Source organism: Solanum verrucosum, unplaced genomic scaffold (genome assembly GCF_900185275.1).
Source record: "Solanum verrucosum unplaced genomic scaffold, falcon-dt-bn FXZP01000306.1, whole genome shotgun sequence".
Taxonomy (NCBI): Eukaryota; Viridiplantae; Streptophyta; class Magnoliopsida; order Solanales; family Solanaceae; genus Solanum; species Solanum verrucosum.
In genome coordinates, this window is record NW_026020398.1 from 548,670 (window position 1) to 570,402 (window position 21,733).

Below are 21,733 nucleotides of genomic sequence, written 5' to 3' on the forward strand. Positions count from 1 at the left end.
AAATTTGTTACACAACCCCCCCCCCCTCTTTTACTTATTTGTCTTGGAAATACATTGGCTAAACGAATATAATTGTTATTGAACTTAAGTCTAAACCATATTCCTCGTGGGATCGACCCCAACCTACAAGTTGAGTTCTTTACGTGATAACGATCTCTTATGCTTCTGAAAAGAGGTGTAATTTAAGCGTATCAATATACATTGTAATTATGATTGTAGTTTGTTGAATGGATCGGTTGCCACGTTCCGGCATAAATATGGGATCGGTTGCCACGTTCCGGCATAAACATTGGATCGGGTACCACATTTCGATATGCTAACAGTTTGGGTGTGGATTTCATAAGAGGACCATTGAATTGGGTTCCGTGAGAGGACCATTGAATAGTATGTATCTACTTCTGATGATTTCGTTCATATCTAATGATGATTGATATTGGAGGACGGTATGTTGCTCTAAATTGATATAACTGTGATATGTGAGAATCGTGAAACTGTTCGTTGTTCGTAATAGTTGACTAATATTGTATATGTTCGGTATATGCCTGTTTTATAATGTTGTGGTTACTTGCATGTGTTTCACTTATTGGGATAGCCGCGTGATCTTACCACTACATTGTGGTTGTGTATGATACTACACGTGCTTGTTCTTTGTTGAGTATAGGGCATCTTCAGGCGGCTATTGATAGACCTCAGCTAGGTGACTATTGAGTGTGACCGGATTCAAGGGTGAACCATTTCTTTCAGGCTGCCATGGATCTTTCTTGTTTAAGTCCTCTCTTTTCGGACTTAGACTATTTGTTTAAGGTGTTTGTTTAGTTTCGGGGTTATACCCCTTGTTCTTAGACTTGTATTTGGTAGAGTTTTGGTACAATGACTTTCAGGTTCTAGGGGTTGAATTTCCGCATTAGTTTGGTTAGTTAATTGTTTAAACCTTTGGAGTTTATAGGAACTCCATTTTTATTGTCATTTAAACTTGCTTCTGTATCTTTAAATGCGTTAGTTTTCATAAAATTTGTTTGTTTGGGTTGTAGTAATGGTTTTCCCACCTGAGGGTTTGTGTGGGTGCCAATCACGATGGTCTGGGTCGTGACATTAATAAAATAAGATAAAAGTAAAAATATTTAATTTAAATTTATAAAAATATTTCAGCTCTAAAAATGGTGTAAAAGTTTAGGTTCGGTCAAAAATTACGTGTCTACAATAACTTGAGCATACTCTTTCCCTCCATTACTTTTATTTAATTGTGTGATGTGTAAGACTCATTGGTTACACATGGATATTTATAGGGAGTTAGTAAGGGGTTGGGTGAATTTTATAATAAGCGTTAGGGTAGGTATCGAGTAACTCATCCATCAATAATTGGTGGTATATTCTCAAAAGATTTAATTAAAAAAATTAAAAGGTAATTCTTATCTAGTAAAAAAAAGTGGAAAATTTCAGAAAAAGACATGACACGTTTTTTGAAATTTCTCCACTCTTTACTAGAAAAAAATTACCTTTTAACTTTTTTAGTTAAATATTTTGAGAATATACCATCAATTATTGATGATTGAGTTACTCGATACCCACCGGCCACCTTAACTTTTATATTTCTAATAAGACTCTAATTTGAGACTACTAGTTAGGACTGGTGAGATCTTATCATATGTATGTTGTTGTTTAGTAGATTTTGAACCCCTTTGACTAGCTCATGTGTTTACTTCTTCAGATTTTAAAACTAGTGCGTAAATGCATGAATGGTTGAAAGACATAATAATTAGGAACAATACATCAATATCAAGTACCTATAATTATAAACCACATTTTTTGTGTGTTCTATATATTGACAAATTGACTCATGAATAAAAACATTTTATAGGGGACCATAGGTTTTTTTTTTTTAATATCCCTTTCTTTTTCTTCCTTTTTTTTTTTTTTATTATTTGTGCTTTCTTATTGGTGAAGTGTGCATTCTCCGGATAAGATCTATCCTTAGAATATTGGATTCACGTGAATTTAGAAATTAATCACTTTATATATCTATTTAAGACTCTAAAATCTTTGAGACCATAGAGTTAATTAATGTATGGTACGTAGGGTTTGAATTGCAATTGTCAAATTAGTCCCCCCATTACACCCCAAAAATAAAAATAAAATGTGACAATGCGGTATACTTTTTTTGGAACAAATAAAAAGGTTGAGGGACCGTAGTAAACAAAAATATCTTTATAGCTGTGGAAAGATAAATATTTTGAGAATATACCATCAATTATTGATGATTGAGTTACTCGATACCCACCGGCCACCTTAACTTTTATATTTCTAATAAGACTCTAATTTGAGACTACTAGTTAGGAATGGTGAGATCTTATCATATGTATGTTGTTGTTTAGTAGATTTTGAACCCCTTCGACTAGCTCATGTGTTTACTTCTTCAGATTTTAAAACTAGTGCGTACACAAATGCATGCATGGTTGAAAGACATAATAATTAGGAACAATACATCAATATCAAGTACCTATAATTATAAACCACATTTTTTGTGTGTTCTATATATTGACAAATTGATTCATGAATAAAAGCATTTTATAGGGGACCATAGTTTTTGTTTTTTAATAGCCCTTTCTTTTTCTTCTTTTGTTTTTTTCTTTATTTGTGCTTTCTTATTGGTGAAGCGCCTTACAATATTGGATTCACGTGAATTCAAAAATTAATCACTTTATATATCTATTTTAGACTCTAAAATCTTTGAGACCATAGATTTAATTAATGTGTGGTACTTAGAGTTTGAATTGCAATTGTCAAATTAGTCCCCCCATTACATCCCAAAAAATAAAAATAAAACGTGACAATGCGTTATACTTTTTTTTGGAACAAATAAAAAGGTTGAGGGACCGTAGTAAACAAAAATATCTTTATAGATGTGGAAAGATAAACATATTTTCATTTTTAATTAGATGTTTCAGATTTGACCATTGAATATATAAAAAAAAAAAACTTCTAAATATAAAATTTCTATTAATTAAACTCCAAAGCATACAAAATCTAGCTAGCCTTGTTATAAAATTGAATTATGTGTAGCTAGCCTTGGTATTAATGAGTGTCTCCCACAGTACAATCTGGAAAAATGTAATAACAGGTTGGAATATTTGTAAAAAAGGAATGGTGAGTGTTTTGGGAAATGGCAGGAACACATCATTTTGGTTCGACAGTTGGCTACCAAACTATGAGAGAATTGATACAAGGGCCACTTAGAATAGAAGAGTAGCAGAAATAATCCCGAGAATGGTTGAAACTAACCAAACGACCACACCCATCGTATTGCCAGCAGAAGTTTCAATGCTAATAAAAGGAAATCTGACTATACAGGTTCCTGCACAATAGCTTACTTGATCACACACAAAATACATCAAAATTCAAATGGATATGGTAACTTAAATGCATGCCCCAACAAAATCAAATACTTTCTTTGGCTATGGCAACGTAATAGATTGCCAACCAGGAGTTACCTAATCTCAATAGGAATAGATGTAAACAAACTATGCCACTTCTGCAAATTAGACGTAAACAAAGAAGGAACTCTTTTTGTCAGGCTCATTAGTAAGGCTTATCTTATCTAACCGGCAAGCCTCCCTAACAGGATTTTGAACCCTCTTAGTAAAACTACTAACTCTGTCAATGCTCGTGCATATGTATATATTATCTCTCAAATATGTAATTATTTATTTTAATTACAGTTTTTCAATCACTGATTGCAAGAGATTTTGGTGATGACATAGAAGTACGCAACTTCCAAATGATGGCGAATTTGTACTTTGCCCAGGTGATTAATTTCCTCTTATACGTTTTAATTTCTTCTTCTTATAGTTTCAAAGACAGGTAAATTTCACAAATGGTCACACAATTATGATTTTTTTCACTAATATAACATAATTATAATTTCTAACAAAAATATTATAATATTTTCACCTTACTAACACAGTAAAAATATTTACTTATTCCTAAAAAATAAGATTTCTGAAAATTAAATTTACATTTTTCTAAATTGATAAGTACCGAAAAGACTAAAGAGCATGGCGATTCAAGTTATATTATACTCCCTCTATTCACTTGTACTTCACTTCTTTGGACTCTGCACGCTCCTTAAGAAATAATCACTAATATGAAGATTTTACCATGATGTCCATTATAATATTTTCATTTTAGTTACCTAGTGTTGAAGCTAAGGATAATATAGTCAAAATAATTCTTTCTTTTTTTTTAACTATGTCATTATATTTGTAATTATTTTAGGTAAGCAATCATGACCTGAACTTGTTGGGAAGCCAGCAGAATATGCTAAGAAAATAATTGAGAAGGAAAATCCCATAGCTCATATTAGGGTTTTATTTCCTGGTATGGTTATGCCAGCTAATTATGTTTGTGGTAGAGTTTTTCTGGCTGTTGACTGGGAGGCCATTGTTAAAGTTACTCCCAAAATGGGTTAATTAATTATTCTATGGGAACATTATGTTATGAAAAAATAAATAAAGGGGAGATATTAAATATAGTCTCTTCATGTACTCTAGTACTATTTCAGCATAAATAAAACTAATGTTCCTTATTTTTATTGTAATTGTATATGTAATTGTAGTCTTTTCCAATTTTGATTTTCTTTTTGTTATGGATTGACGAATCGTTAAAGCTTATAAATGAGATGATCATATAATTAAACATGATAAATTACATCCGCAAAATACTAAAAAAAAAAAAGAAATATGATGAAGCCTGTTGAAAATATAATTATTAAGTCAATAATCATATCAATCTCATCTTTAATATTTAAATGATTCTTGGGTATGAAAAAATCCTTGGTAGGAAGCGCCAACCCTCGAATGTGGCCTTATCCAGCACAAATCCAAATTAATTAAACTTCAATGCAAATACCAAACACCAAGTGAAAACCCCAAAAAAAATTGATATCAATAGGCAAAATGTCCTAAGTTCATTCTGAGTGGCACACAAAGATATATTTTCATTGTAATTAAGTAAATAAAAAGTGTACATTATATTTGACCGGATCCTGTAACAAGCCTCAACTTGTCAAACAAATAGTTTCTTGATACTTGAACCAATACCAACGGGTTTCATAGTGTAAATTCAAGGTTTGGCAAAAGTTACTGAATTACTAGTAGTATATTTTGAGGTGATATTTTAAAAGTTAAAAAAAATGAAAATTAACAGAACTGACCGATACCAAAGAGAAGCTGATATGATTGGGAAGGTTTTAAAAAGTCTAATTGTCACGATTCAGATCGTCGTGATTGGCAACCACACTAACCGTCCGGTGGGAGAACCATTACTACAACCGAACTATACAACTTAACCAAATACTACGCATTTAAAGAGATGGACGCATGTTTAAATGACAAAAAGAGATACGGAATTCCCATAAACTCCAAAGGTTTAAAAAAATAACTAACCAAACTAATGCGGAAGTCTTAACCCTTAGAACCTGAAAGTCATTGTACCAAAACTCTACGAACGACAAGTCTAAGAACAAGGGGTACAACCCCGAAACTAAACAAACACCTTAAACAAATAGTCTGAGTCCGAAGAAAGTGAACCTAAACAATAAAAATCCATGACAGCCTGAAAGAATTGGCTCACCCTTGAATCCGATCACACTCAATAGTCACCTAGCTGAGGTCATCAATAGATGCCTGAAGATGCCCTGTACTCAACAAAGAACAAGCAAGTACAGTATCAGTGCACAACCACAGTGTACTGGTAGGATCACGTGGCTATCCCAATAAGTGAAACACATGCAAGTAACCACAACATTATAAAATAGGCATATACCAAACATATACAATATTAGTCATCTTTTCAGGATCAATGAAGCATTCCACGTTCTCAGTAATACCCATTGGTTATCATTTTAGAGCAACAAACAGTCTTTTAACCTCAATCACAATTAGATATATGAACGTAATCAACACAAGTAGATACACAACACAATTCAATGGTCCTCCCACAGAACCCAATTCAATGGTCCTCTCATGGAACCCCAACCCAAACTGTTAGTGTACCGGTTCGTGGTACCCGATCCAATGTTTATGTCGGAACGTGGCAATCGATCCCATATTTATGCCGGAATGTGGCAATCGATCCTATATTTATGCCCGAACGTGGCAACCGATCCAAGTTAGTATGTCGGAACGTAACACCCAATCCATTCAACAAATCACAATCATAATGTATATTCTCACAATAATACAACAAGAGGTGATTCATGGCATACAATTATTCAATTATCCTCATTTACGATTATGGTGATCAATAATGCAACATTCGCATACATGCATACATTATAATGAGCAATTATAACCATATATCACACCAACATGAAATCACAACCATCACCTACCTCGAATCCAAGCTTGAATCCCCTAAGGCACTTGAATCTGCCCTTTCCGAATTTTTCCGTTTGTTCTAGGTCTACAAATAATTAATAAATGCAAGGATCAACAATCAAAGCTCTAATTATCTGGATTATAACAAACCCAATAAGCCTAGACCAAACCCAAGTTCCTAAAACCCATATTAGGGCTTTTTCCACCATAAATTCCAGATCAAAACTCTCCTCCATCGATAATTACCCATTAGTTTACGTTCTACGGATTGAAAAATGGATTCGGGGAGTTAAAACCTTACCTTTAGCCTCAAGAATGGTGGAAAACTGTCAAGAAAATCCCTGGGATCGTTCCTTAGCTCTCAAAGTCAAAAAGTGCAGAATAAAATATTTTTGAGGTTTTATTTCCGACTTAAGTCATGTCTGTCCCTCTACGACGGGACTCATCCCGCTACAACGGCAGTCATCCCGCTACGGCGGCATGCACGGAGACAAAATGCTGGAATTTGAATTCCAAGCCCCCATTTCACAACACGCCTTCAACCCTTGACATTCAAAAACCACCCATTCACGCTAAGATCATTTTCGGGAATTTTACTCGCCCGAATTCTATTTCGTAAAGTCATACGAGTTCCTTAACGTCTTAGCTATCTATTCATGTAATCAAAATCATAATTAAATCACCCAATTGTTACCAGATTTCCCTAGACCTTTCTGACTCCGATTTCATCCAAATCTGGACTAGGTTAGGAAATTCCAAGTTACTACCAAAAAGTTTCCTGACCCCATGGCCGATCTGTTTTGTACGAACTGGGTTACTTTGTTTTGTGTAGATTTTAATAAAATGGGTCTAGCTATGGACCTAAAATTTGTTTTAAAAAAAAAGAAGAGAGAGATTAAAAAAAAACTATGGTCCCCTATAAAAGTTTTTATTCATGAGTCATTTTGTCAATACATAAACACACAAAAATATGGTAAATAATTATAGGTACTTGATATTGAAACATTGTTCCTAATTATTATGTCTTTCAACTGTGCATGCATTTACATATTGTTACTCTCTTTATTTCTATTTATATGTTACTATTTTAGATTATTTGCTAACGTAACGACCCTAATTCCCTTTTGAAATTTGTGTCTACTACTTGAAAACAATGAGAATTCTCATTCTACAGGCTGTAGGGACTTCTACAGGCCGTATATTGGACCAGTAGAATGACTTTTGAGCCTGAAATTTAGTATTATGTCTACTGATTGGTCTACGGTCCGTAGAATCTTCTACGTGTCGTAGATTGGACCCGTATAATGAAATTTTGAGCCTTAAAATTTAATATAAATTCTACGGATCATGAGATCTACGGTCCGTAGATCAAATCACGAACCGCAGATAGTCCCGTGGATAGTTTTCGTCAGCTTTTAAAGAGGGATAGTTCAGTCTTTTTCCACCCCTTCTAAGCCTAAACTCTGACCTTTTTACACCTAGTTAAGGCTTTATATAGTGTTAATCAGTTCTTTTACGTCCATTAACACTTCAGTCATTAGAGTAAGGTTCCAAGAGGAGAAAAAACTAGGTTTTCAAGCGCTATTCGAGATTTCACCGATTTTGCCAAGAACTTTGTTCATCCAGGTATGAAAGGCTAATCATAGTGATGATTGAGTTTGTCCTTACTCCCTACATCTACTTTCTATCCGTAAGAGTTAATCTAGGGTTACATCTTTTATTTTGATAATTCTTGAGATGAGTTGTTGAATTTTGAGTTTCTATTATCAAATTTTGAGTTGCTATATACTATGCATTGAGATTCTTGAGTTGATTGTTCATGACTATCATTCATCATGAACCCTAGTATTTGAGTCTTCAAGGAGTTATTATTGAGAATCATTTTAACCAAATAATTGTCTTAAACTGATTTTCTGAGAAAGTAAAGAAGTGTTTTGAGTAGAGTATAAAGAGAGATTTTAGTACAATTTTAAGGGAACTAATTGATTCCCAAATGTATTACTTTTACTTTTACAAAGAGAAGTTTGTTTTTCATAAAGAGTTTTCAGAGATATGTAAGAAAAGTTACCTCTTTTAAGAGGATAATTTGAGCAATTAGCTCAATTTGAGAAAGAGTATGTTTTATACATTTGAGCATGGGTATGTATATTTGTTGGGAGTAGTATTGAGTATCGATATGTGGATAAGTTCAGAAAATTCAAAATCCTCATAAACCACGTATCCAACATGGGTAAAGGATCGTACTTTTTAGACGACTCCTTATTGCTTTAGAGCAGTGCTTTAGTGGATCCACTTAGTTGAGGTGTCCTATATCCCAACAAAATATAGGACAATTTTGACAGCGTGGGTGAGACGTTGTATCATCACGTAACTCATAGTGATGGTTGTCGGTTAGAGAATCTCCCAAATAAGAGTAAAGAGTATTTTATTGTATTTTTCATATACATCCTTGAGTTAAAATATTTTATTTATGAAGCTTTAAATACTATCATCTCTTGTTATTGTTTTGTATTGAGTTGAGTTCAGGTAAGTATTCTTTTAGCCTTATCAGTTCAGTTATTTATCCATTCAACTATACTATATACACGTACATTCAATGTATTGATGTCATTCGACCTGCATCTTTTATGATGCAGATATAGGTGTTCAGGATCATCAAAATGCATTTCGTTGAGCTTACTTTCCACTTTAGATAGCTTGAGTAAGCCTCCTTGCATTACGGAGGACTTCACATTTATTTTATAGTCAGTGTTCTTGAGATGTCGTGTGTCTTGTCCCGACACCATCTTGAATAATAGAGGCTTCATAGATAGATAGAGTTGAGGAGTCTCCCAGGATTTACTTTTCCTTGATATGTTGTGCAAACTATTATACATATATTATTAAGTATTTACCAGACAGTTTGAGTTGAGTAATTACTTTGAGTTTAAATGTTCTAAATTTTGTTTTTAAGCCTATTGTCGCTTGAGTAAGTCTTCCGCTAAGTAGTCAGCCAGGCCAATGGTTCTCTTGGGGACTAGCAATGGTTCTCGAGTGCCGGCCACGTCTAGGTTGTAGGCTCGGGGTGTGTTGTGGACTTGAATTGCTTGAATTGTTGTCTCTTTCTTATAGTGTGAAATTGCTTATTTGCATTGATTATTGTGCACCGTGATGAGACATGTGAAATTATGCCAAAGAAAAATGGTTCCAACAAGTGATATGATATTATGCCGAAGGGAAATGGATCCAACAAGTGATGTGATATAAAGTCGAAGGGAAATGATTCTTGCTAAGGATATGATTAAAAGTCGAAGGAAAATGGTTTCATCTCATGATGTGATATAAAGCTGAAGGGAAATGGTTTTGCCTAGTGATATTGTGCCGAAGGAAAATGGTTTCAGCAAACGATACTATATAGAGCCGATGAGAAATAGTTCCGGCTAGTGACATTGTACCGAAGAAAAATGGTTCCGACAAGTGTTTGATTATTGTGATTTGATGAACTTGATACTTGACATTGATATATTTGATGCTTGTGATTGATCAACTTGATACATGTGATTGATACATTCGATACTTGTGGTTGATATCATTGATACTTGTTGGTTGGCGAAATATGACCATTGGACTATGATTGTTAAGCCTTGTGAACTGTGTATTGTGAAACTATTAGGTTGAGTTGATATTTATGTAGGTTTTAAATTGAGGAGGTTCAGGTTGGATGAAAGAAGTACTCGTATTCTAGCTAGTTTTGCCTTGTTCAATAGGTTACTTGCTGAGAACCGTGTTGGTTGGTACTCACTCCTTGCTTCTACACTTGTGTAGGTTCCGAGCCCGGTTCTGTGTAATTTCTCTTCGTCTATGTCCAAGGTTTTTAGAAGACTTTTAGAGGTAGCTGCTTGTCATTCTAACGGGGCGTCTTGTTCCTTATTTTATTCTCTGTTCTATTTGAGAAACAAAGACACAGAGACATGTAATTATCTTTCAATTCCGCACTTTATACATTAGTGTCTTGTACACGTGACAATTAGGTTTTGAGTTTATATTAGACTGAATAAGTTTTCCGCTCTTATGTTATTCTTGTTTTACTTTCCGCATTTCTTTTGTGCTATTGGATTTTGAGACCGACTTGTCTTGGTGGAAATAGACAAGTATCATCACGTCCGCTTTTAGGTCGTGACAACGTACTCTTTATGTTATATTTTTTGCTCATCGAGATTCAATTGTATTATTTTCTTCGCTCCAAAATAAATGCTATTTAAATAAAAATCACGTTTATTAAAATATTAATAAATACAATGTGTAGTTTACTACTTTTGGCCTCTAGCCTTTTTTTCAATATTCAGAAGTATTATATAATGCAATTCCTGTCATGTCAATATAATGAAAAGTTATTCTTTAAAATGTAAATTAAAACATAATCTGAATCTTGAAAATATCACTACAGAAAGCGTATGCGATATCTTACATGACTACATAAGTATATATATATATATATATATATATATATATATAATATTTTATCTAATGAAGAATTGTCATAAGAAATATTTAAAAGGAATTAAGTAAGGAGAGTACATTTAATTAAGCCAAACTTATTTATTCCATTACATAAATATAAGAATACATGAAGACATTCTAATCAACATGAACCCTAATTATTTTTGACATGTGGCTGCTTACTTCAATAATCCATTAATTAACCAACCACAGGAATTTGTACAACAGAACCCAAGATGTTATCAACAAGACGAACTCGATTACAACGATAATCCAATGGGACTGGAGAACCACTCAATATTATTCGAACATCATTTATGAGTGAATTTTCATTCTCAATTATTTCCTTAGCAAGCTTTGTTGGTACACCAATAAGTTCTGGCCAGAATAGTTTTCCTACATATATATACACATAATTAATTAATTACAATGAGAGAAACAAAGAACAAGAATAATATACTCTATGTGTTATAATAATAGCAAACATGGAGTTGATATTCAAGTGTGTAACCAAGTAAACTGCTTGCTCTGATACCATATTAAAATGTGTAATCATTTTATCTAAAAGTTTAAACTGTTAGATAGGGCACCAAGACTCTATTAAAAAAACAAGCATTTTTAATAGTAGCAAAAATTGTTTTTTTGAAAAGCTAAAAAAAAAGTAATCCTTTAAAGGAATTTTACCTTTGCACCAAGATTCAGATTCCGATTCCTTTAGAAGTTTTATGACTTCCGGCCCATCACTTTCTTTTCGTGCCATGAGAGTTTCAAAGGCTGCAAAAAAAAAACATTTCAATTGCAATTAATGAGAATATATACATTCAACTAAATGTTATTCTTTATATTTTAACATGGTATAATTATAGTGAACCCCTTAGTAATATTTTAGCTCATTAATCTATTTTTTTATGAATGATTGTTTATAGTTGTCTTTTAAGTATCACGCTAATAGTGTAACAATTCTTCTACGTTATTATTTATAGTGTATTTCTCATTTCAAGTTAGATCGTCAAAAAAATATGATATGCTTAAAAACCTCTGGCACAAGCAAGGGTAGAAGGAGATTCATCTGAACTGTGGCGGAGCTAATATTTTCTCTAATAGAGTCTCTCTATATATATACCTCAAAAGAAATATAAATAATTTACAACTCTAATAATATTCTTGCATGTGTGTATATATAATAAAATATATACAGAGAAAGTAAGGTACTAACAAGTTGCAAGAAGAAAGAAAACAATGATGTGAGCAAACTTTGACTCCATTTTCTTTTAGTTGTAAAGAGTAGAAGGAATTGAGTGAATTTGTAAGAGTGCATCACACAAATTTATAGGCAGAGGTTGCCTTCATTGTAGTGAGGTACTCCGTACTAGTGGTGTCTAACAACCACATGTTGAACAATTTGAAGATAAGGAAAAAAAATATTATGTTTTGATATATTTTTAATTACATTCGAAAAGTGAGGAGGGACCGTGAAAATTGAATTCAGGTATAGTGTGTAGGGGACACATCACACACACTGATACCACTATATATATATATATATATATATAGTTAGTTAGTTATATATATATATAGTTATATAGGTTTTTTTTTATTATTATTTTATAGGAGATTGTTACAAAATAATATAGAAGATCTATAAATATATAAATACATGTTGGACTTGTAAGCTCACTTTTTTAAGAAAATTAAAATTGTAAGTGGATTTAGGAGATCATTTTCCTCCATAGAAATTGAAAATATAAAGATTGTTTTAATTATTTTGTTTTAAAAGGGGAATAATTTTATGAACTTTTGGATTTAAATGAAGGATTATCCATTTAAAGTAGTTCGAAATTTTAAAAGAGATACTTCTTTTATTAAAATATTAATAAAATTGCCTCAAAATATAGGGGGAAACAAAAGAAACTTAATTAATTTATTGGTAATTTGACTTATTTATTTTATCACAAGGCTAGCTAGACTTTGTATTCTTCTTAATTGCGTATCATTATTTTTGTTTACGTTTTTTAGTTTCTTATTCATATTTTGATTAATGTATACGAAAACTTTATATACTTCTTTGGAGTTCAATCATATATATAAAATTATATCCAAGGCTCAAACTCAAAATTTTTGTCAATATTTCTAAAATTTTATATACTTCTTTCTCAATACATTTGGCATATATACACTGCATTAGCCAAGAAAGAAAAGAATAATGACAAGGAAAATAAGTGATGGTATATTTTCAAAATATTTAACTGAAAAAATTAAAAGGTATTTTTTATCTAGTAAATAGTGGGGAAATTTCAGAAAATGACATGGCACGTTTTATCTATGCTTTCAAAGTCCTTCTCAATGCATTAATTAGCTATAGTGACAAGGAAAAAACAATATAAAACGAAATTTAAAAAGATTTACTAGCAAAAATAGAGATGCTATGGTCCCTAGGTATTATATGTTTTTATTCATGAATCATTTTGTAAGTCATAGAAACAGATTTAGGAGTTAAATGTTATAATTCTAAATTTTACGATAACGAATTCAAATAATATTACATGAGTTCCAAAATTTAATTTTAACATATATATTTAATGAATTTTGAAACAAATATAAAATTTATGATAAATCTATTGAATTTTATTTTGGGTAAAAATATAAATAAAATCAGGTAAATTACTGAGACAAAACCACGTGTCCATCTGTTAGTTTTAAGGGTATACACGACTCAAAATTAACAATAAGAGTATATACAAACCTCAAAGTATAATGGAGGATTTTCACATATTATTTATGGTAGTTCGAAGATATATTTATCATTTTTCATTAAAAATATAATAAACAAAATCATTCTTATTCTTTTTACATCACTAATAGTTCTCATAGTTTATCGAGTTGGTGCTTGAAAAAAAAAAAAGGAGAAAAAGAAAGGGATATTTTTTTATAAAAAATAAAAACTATGGTCCCCTATAAAATGTTTCTATTCATTAGTCATTTTATGAGTATATAGACCATACAAAAATGTGGTTTATAATTATAGATACTTGATATTGATATATTGTTTCTAATTATTATTATACCTTTCAACCATGCACGCATTTATACGCACTCTTTATGTCTACAATTTTCGCTCATCAATATTCAATTATATTATTTTTTTTGCTCCAAAATAAGTGTTATTTAAGTAAAAATCTGTAATGATCCGGACCCGAAATGTCTTTCTTTTTATAATTTTGAATAGTCATTTAACTATAGTTAATTAATTTGCTGGTAATTTATTTATTATTAATAATAATGGGCCAAGTCTGAAATATTTAAATAGATTAGTAGGAATTATTACTTTTAATACATAATTAAATTTTTTTTTAAAAAGAAAAGAAAGAGGTGGAAGAAAACTGACCTAAACGTGTGACTAAAAACAAGAAGCTGAAAAAAAAAGGGGGAATACTCTGGCACCGTCGCATAGGAGCAATACCTTGAGGTAATCATTTTCAAATTGATATATGTTGTAGATGATTAGCTAATTCCTAATTAACGGAGGGTCATAGTAGTATTTTTTATTATTATTATTATTGTAGGGATAAAGTGTAGCATCAATGTTGAATTCAAATCATATATGATGTTCGTGATTTAAGAAAAATAATTTGCAGGGTTATAAGTGATTGAATAATGATTAGTTAATAATTATATAGTGATTACGTGATATGTTATTAGTTAGCTTTGGAGAAGTTAATGTTAATGCATCCTTTGGCAGTATGCCAATTTCAGTGGAATATCAATATGGCGTCAATGATCAATAGTTTTGGAGTAATTGTTGGACGGTGAGTGCAACTAATCATTGGTAATCCTTGGTCAAACTAAAGTGATTACAGGAAAGGTGTATGGGTGTAAATTCTACGTAGTTGTTACTATTTGATGGGTTAAGTTCATCGTAGAAATATATTTTATAGGTATGATCTAGTTCTCGATTTTTATAGATGGGGTGAATGTAATTGAATAATAGGGGTACTGTTGTATAATATGAATACCATTAGATTTATGATATTTGGAGGAAATTAGACTTAACCATAGGCTTGAAACTTAAGAACTTGATTTGAGGTTTGGGGTGAGTTTTTGGGTCTAGGCTAAACCTATGGTAATATGGGTGTTGTTAGTTTTGAAATCTTATTGTTATTATGTACTTGAATAGATTGCATTGATTTGGAAGCTCAGTGAAAAGGGAAGGCTCAAGTCTCGGAGTGATTGTTCGGTTATTTGAGGCAAGTGGATTTCTAAACCCTTGTTAAGTGTATGGAATTCATGTATTTCCTTCTAATATGTGTTTAGGGTAATGATGCTTGGTGATAGGTTGACTTGTCCACATTGATTAATTCTAATGATGAGAAAGGGATAATAAAAGGCAATGTGATCAATTGTTTGTGTGATGTGTTGAGAATTGTTTGAAAGGCTTGTTGAATCATTGTTGATGTTGTATCCTGATTGTGTTGTTGTGAATTGTGCAATGTTATGAAAATGGTCATCTCTTCATTATTTGTGTGAACATGTCATTTGCATTGTTCTGAGACATGGTTGTGACAAGTGTTATATGCATTGAGAAAGAATAAGAAAATAAAGAGGATGTACCATTTCGAGGGACGTATCGCGTGCCGCGGTGGATACTATATTTCGAGGGACGTGTCGCGCGCCGCAACGAATACTATATTTTGAGGGACGTATCGCGCGCCGCGATGGTTACTATTATCGAGGGTCGTATCGCGCGCCGCGATGAATGCATGGACAGATATGTCCCCCATGGGTCCCGGACTGAGAGACAGCGGGTGTGTATCACTAGGTCAGACATGCATCACTATACTTGACATTGCATTTCATTGCATTGCACTTCTTTATTATTGGTGAACTTAATCTTGTATGTTGCTGATCTTATGAGTGACTTTCTATGGAACTTGTGACTGATGAATATTGAGCTTATTGTTGAAGATATGCAATTGTTAGAGTGTTGTTGTTGAGGATATGAAACTATTGTTGTTGTTGAGGATATGCAATTGTTAGAGTGTTGTGTTGAGCTATGTGCTTTGTAAATTGTGAATTGTTAGGTTGGGTTGGTTTTATACATATTGTAGTTGTGAAGGTTCGGTTGGGGTGTAAGGAGTAATTGTATTCTATCCCCTTAGCTCGTGTTTAGAGGTTTACTTGCTGAGTACCGTGTGGTTTGGTACTCACCCCTTGCTTCTACAAATTTTTGTAGGTTACGAGCCTGGATTTTTGTGGTACTTGTTATTCTCTTCTTTTTCGAGGCTTCTGGGAGATTTGTGAGGTAGTTGTTTGTCTTCTCAATGATCCTTCTTACTCCTGTTTATGATCTTGTTCTACTCTAGAAACAATGTCATATGAGACTTGTATTTTTCTTTTGATTCAATTGTAATACTTTAGAGGCTTGTACACGTGACAACCAGATTTTGGGGGTATTTTTGAGTTGATTATAAAATTTCCGCATTTTATTGTAATGATTGAGTTTTAGGCTGACTTGTCTTGGTGGAATAAGACGAGTGTCATCACATCCATTTTCGGGTCGTGACAAAATCATGTTTATTAAATAATTAATAAATATAATATATAGTTTATTACTTCCTTTAGCCTTATTTTTAAAAAAAAATAAAAATGTATTATATAATGCAATTCTTTTCATGTCAATATGATAAATGAATATTTTTTAAAATGTAAGTTAAAATTCGCATAATTTGAATCTCAAATAGCTAAATATCACTTGAGACGCGGTGCGTATTTGATACCAAAAAGTAAAATTGCTATGGTCCCCTAATGACATGTTCTTATTTATGAGTAATTCTGTCAGTATATAAAACACATAAAAAAATGTGTTATAATTGTTTGTATTTTTTTATATTAATATATTGCTCCTAATTATTCTGCTTTTCAATTTATTAAGTTGTGTGTGAATCCAATATATCATGCATTTACTCTTTAGATATCTCTGATATTTTTTATGTAATTGACAAACATGTTTCTTCTTTTGTATTTTTATAAGAAATTAATAAGAGGAATTTTTTTTAAAAAAAAAAAGAAGAATAAGAGGAATTTGGAAAAAATATTTTTATGTATACAAGGACTAGAATAGAACAACCCTCAAAACTTAAGATTACCATTTGACTGAAAATCATATAGTATTCAGATCTTATGAATTGTATTCGAGATATTTTGATATTAAAAGCGAATCTTTGTAAACTTTGTAAGGAAATAAAAAGAGGATCAAATATATCTCCATTTTATGTAGAGTAATTTTATCTTTCATTTGAAAAAATTTCGACTCATAACTCTATTCTTAGTCAAATGGTTCAAATATGCAATTATTGGCTAACGACCCCAATTTCCTTTTGGAGATTTTATTCTCCTTTTTTGAAAAAACCACAGAAAAATCAACTAGTATTATTTAATTCATCTATTTATTTTTATTTGTTCATCCATATTCGTTGATACATTGAAATAATTTTTGAATGATAAATACATCGATGACATTGATTTTCTCAATATTGTATTCATTGATATTGACAATTTGTAGGTAAGGGACAAAATGGCCTTTTCCTTTAAATCAACTAATTAGGATTTTTTTTAATTTACACACAGGATGTGAAGGAGGACAGTGAAAATTGAATTCAAACATAATATGCGGGGATATCCACGATCCATTGATACTACTATTTTGTAAATTATAAATTTGACAAGAATGAAATGAGATTTAATTTTATAATCATTTACGAATATTTTCTAATCATATGATTTTTTTTAATGGGAGCTAGAATACTAAAAAATAACATAGAAGATCTTGATTATGCTTAAAGAAAAAAAAAATCTTTCTTTACAAAAAAAAAAAAAAAGGATTAGGAAGTCATTTTCCTCCTTAGAAATTGGAAATATAAAGGTTGGGACTTGGGTGCATAATGCTGAGTTTTAGTTATTATTTTTAAAATGGGGAATATTTTTGTTTAAATAAACTTCTGGATTTAAATGAAGTAAAATCCACTTAAAGTAGTTTGATATTCTAAAAGAGAAACTTCTTTATTTTTTTCTAAAAAAATCAACAAGATTTCGTATTCTTCTCAATTGTGTATCATTATTTTTCTTTATTTTTTTTAAAGTTTTTTATTTGGTATTTGATATTCGCGTTGAAGTTCAATTAATAGAAATTTATACTGAGAAGTTTTTTTTATATATCCAATGCTCAAATTCAAAACTTCTAATTAAAGATGAATACATATTGGTCTCTCAACCTTAATTTATTCCAAAGAAAATATAACATATTGTCACATTTTATTTTTATTTTTTGGGATGTGGTGGGGAGGGAGTTGGGGGTGGGGGGACTAGTTTGACAATTACAATTCAAATCCTAACTATCACACATTAATTAAATATATGGTCCCAAAGATGTTACTTTTCTGATGTAAATCAAATCAGATAATTATCTAAAGAATTTATATAAAAACCTCTAATTAAAGATGAAAAAATAATAGTTAATCCATTTGATGATAAAAACTTATAATTCTACCTTAACCTTTGATGATATTTTAATTAGTACTGGTCCCTCAACCATATTAATTTGTTAGAAAGAAAGTACAACACATTATTCACGTTTTTGTCTTTTGGGGTGCAGTGGCGATGGGGACTAGTCTGACAATTGCAATTTAAATGCTAGGTACCACACTTTAAATCTATGGAAAAAAGATAAATATATGCATGAACTATCTGTAATGATCCGAAAGGTTATTTTGGTAATTTTTCGTGGAAATGACTATTTTGCCCTTTCGGTAGTTGCCCCGAGTCCCATGTTTTGTGGTTGTAAAGTTGGTTTGAGGAAAAGTTGGTAAAAAGTTGAGTTTTTGAGAAGTTGAGTTTTTATGAGTTAAGTTGGTTAAAAAGTGCTTTGTCGAGTCATTTGGAGTTTCGGGACTCGGATCGGATTTCCGTCAATTCCGGCAGTTCTAGAATGTCGAAACAGGTCTGTGTGAAGTTACGGAGTCGAATTTGGAGTTGAAACGAAGAATTGAGGTCCTAAGTTGCTAAAGTTGTGAAATTTTGATAAAGAGTTGACTTTGGTCAACATATGAGGTTCCGAGGCTCAGATTGAAATTCCGAAAGTACCGTTGGTTTTGGGAGGCGATTCTAAGTCTAGAATGAGTCTTGGTTGAATTTTTAGACGCTCCGTTTGAGTTTCGAATTTTTTTGGCGTTAAACTAGTTTCTTGGCATCTTATTGAATTTCAGGTCAAGGAGTCCTCGAATTCAAATTCCGACGGTTCCATTGAGTCCGGAACATCGAATTTAGTGGGGGTACATATTTAGTTTGTGTGCATGAGATTCCGAACGAATCCCAAGGGTCCAACGGGGACTTAAACTTTGGTGTTATTGTTGTGTTTCAGCTGCAATAGCAGTCCTTTTTAATTCAAAAAAACAGTAGCCATTTTCCCCCAACTTGAAAAATACCCATTTCTCCATTTTTAGACTTTGAGAGCTCGAAAATAGGTGATTTCAAGTGGGTTTTCGCAAGGAATTCATTGGGTAAGTTATTTCCAACTTATATCTTTGATTTCCATCGATTATTTATGGATTTTAACATCAAAATTTGAGATCTCAACTGTAAAATTTGGGGGTTTGTGCCTAATCCGAATTTAATAGAAAATTTGAGTTTGTGAACTCATTTCAACTCCTTTTTCGAAACGGTTTTCACTATTGGATTCTAAATTTCTTGGGGAACATTTTTCACTAAAGATTTCTAGATTTCAAGAATATTTTCCGGAACGAGATTTTTTTTGACCATTTTACCCTTTTCTCCAAATTTCACGATATTGGTGTTGTTAGATTCGTATTGATTGTGGGATTCCATTTATGAATAGATTGTGGTGATTTGGAGCGTGCTCGGAAAGGTAAAACTCAAATTTGAGTTACTAGTTGAAGTGTTTTGAGGCAAGTGACTTCTAAACTTTGTTAAACTCTTAGACTACACATGACTACTTTCCTAATTGTGTTGGGGAGTAATTGGGATTGAGGATGAGTTTTATTTGTTGATTGAAATTGTTGTAATTGAAAGATGGGGAATAAATAGAGCTAAATGTGTTATATGTGACTTGAATTTGTTGAATAAGTCATGTGATAACTGATATTGAGGGGATAGAAGAGCATGAGTAGGCTATGATTGATACAGACAATGATGTTGAGACAGATGATGTGTAATACTATGATGTGGTCGTGATATGGTTGTGATTGAGACAGACGATGTGTAATACTATGATGTGGTCGTGATATGGTTGTGATTGAGACAGAAGATGTGTAATACTATGATGTGATCGTGATATGGTTGTGATTGAGACAGATGATGTGTAATACTATGATGTGATCGTGATATGGTTGTGATTGAGACAGATGATGTGTAATACTATGATGTGATCGTGATATGATTGTGATTGATGACATGTGCATATTCATTATTCATCTCATGTGTGAACTATCTGTTGCATGAGTTCTGAGACACTGATATGAAGATGGATGGATATGAGACACAGTTGAGACTAGCTCCGGCTAGAGATATATGAGATGGACTAGCTCCGGCTAGCGATTTGGATGCCGATGGGATCTAGTTTCGGCGGTGATACATGGTTCATATGTGGCCCCCATGGGTTCTGATTTGAGTATTCAGCGCGGTCTGATTACGTCAACAGATCTGTATCTTAGGACAGACATGCATCACGACTACATGACATCATTATTGCATTTGCATCGCATTTGACTTCATCTTTGTCTGTGGTGTGTGGATTTTTCCTATTTGCCCCTCTTCATGTGATATGTGATCTATTTGCTCTTACATGAGGATATGAGGTTGATGTTGAGACACTGTTGGATATATCTGTTGATTATGAATTGTGTAGTATAGGTTGTTGGTTCGCTGTTAGAATGAAGTTTCGGTGGTTCGGTTGGGATTGAAAGGAGTTGTTTGTAGCTGCTAGTTTAGCTTAGTTTAGTGTTACTTGCGAGTACCTGTTGCTTTTGGTACTCACCCTTGCTTCTACACAGTTGTGTAGGTTGACAGCTCTATCAGATCCGGCTTATTACTCATCTTCAGATTAGAGCTTCCAGACTTACTTGAGAGGTAGCGGTTCATTCCAGACGTGCCCTCAAGTTATCTATATTTACTGTTCTGTTCTATTCTAGAACTTTACTATGAGACTTGTATATTTTATTCAGATTTTGTATTAGAGGTTTGTACATGTGACAACCAATTCTGGGGTTATGTTGAGTTTATTTAAAGACTTTCGCTTATCTTTCTATCTTATTCTTGTTTTATAAATTCTGTATCGTCGGATTTTTGGGTGTTAGGCTGACGTGTCCGGTGGGGTTTGGGCACGTGCCATCACATCTGGTTTTGGGGTGTGACACTATTATAAATGATACTCCATTTAAATACCTCTGTTATATCTTAAGCTTGTATATAATTTTACCGTCAATTTTTTGCGTTGTATTTTCCATTCAGACTAATGGATGAACATGTGGCTTTATCTCAATACTTTACTTGATTTTTCTTTATTTTTTTACCCAATTTTTTTTTTTAAATCTCTTCATTATTGTATTGCATCCTCCCAAAAGTTTCAGACAATACTGCAACTAGGGTTGTTCAAAATCGAACTGAAATCGATAATCTGAATCGGAAAAAAATTATTGGTTTATCAGTAATGGGTTATTAGTTTAGCGGTTTTGATAACGGTTTTTTTTTTTTTTTTTTTTGTTATCGGATTATCGATTCATAATGGTTTGAGGTTTTTTTCTTAACATGGTTAACCGATAACCCGATAGTAAATTAAATAATTATATTTATACCATTTTGTATATAAAGTC

General features: G+C 32.2%; 2 protein-coding genes and 1 long non-coding RNA gene across 4 annotated transcripts in view; 1 reads left to right on the forward strand and 2 right to left on the reverse strand.

The window, feature by feature from the left end:
- The window catches only part of LOC125839606 (proteinase inhibitor I-B-like), a 164,599-nt gene that overhangs the window by 134,009 nt on the left and 8,857 nt on the right, over positions 1 to 21,733 (reverse strand). The gene's annotated exons all lie outside the window — the stretch shown is intronic.
- Positions 1 to 21,733, reverse strand: part of LOC125839614 (wound-induced proteinase inhibitor 1-like) — a 126,432-nt gene that overhangs the window by 36,575 nt on the left and 68,124 nt on the right. The window contains exons 2-3 of the mRNA XM_049518611.1: positions 12,070 to 12,134; positions 11,538 to 11,627 (exon numbers count right to left, since the gene is read on the reverse strand). Coding sequence (XP_049374568.1) covers positions 11,538 to 11,627; positions 12,070 to 12,118 — 139 coding nt within the window. The 5' untranslated portion in view covers positions 12,119 to 12,134. The remainder of the gene's footprint in view (positions 1 to 11,537; positions 11,628 to 12,069; positions 12,135 to 21,733) is intronic.
- Positions 12,116 to 21,733, forward strand: part of LOC125839619 (uncharacterized) — a 30,134-nt gene continuing 20,516 nt past the window's right edge. The window contains exon 1 of the long non-coding RNA XR_007443690.1: positions 12,116 to 12,192. This is a non-coding gene — a long non-coding RNA (uncharacterized LOC125839619). The remainder of the gene's footprint in view (positions 12,193 to 21,733) is intronic.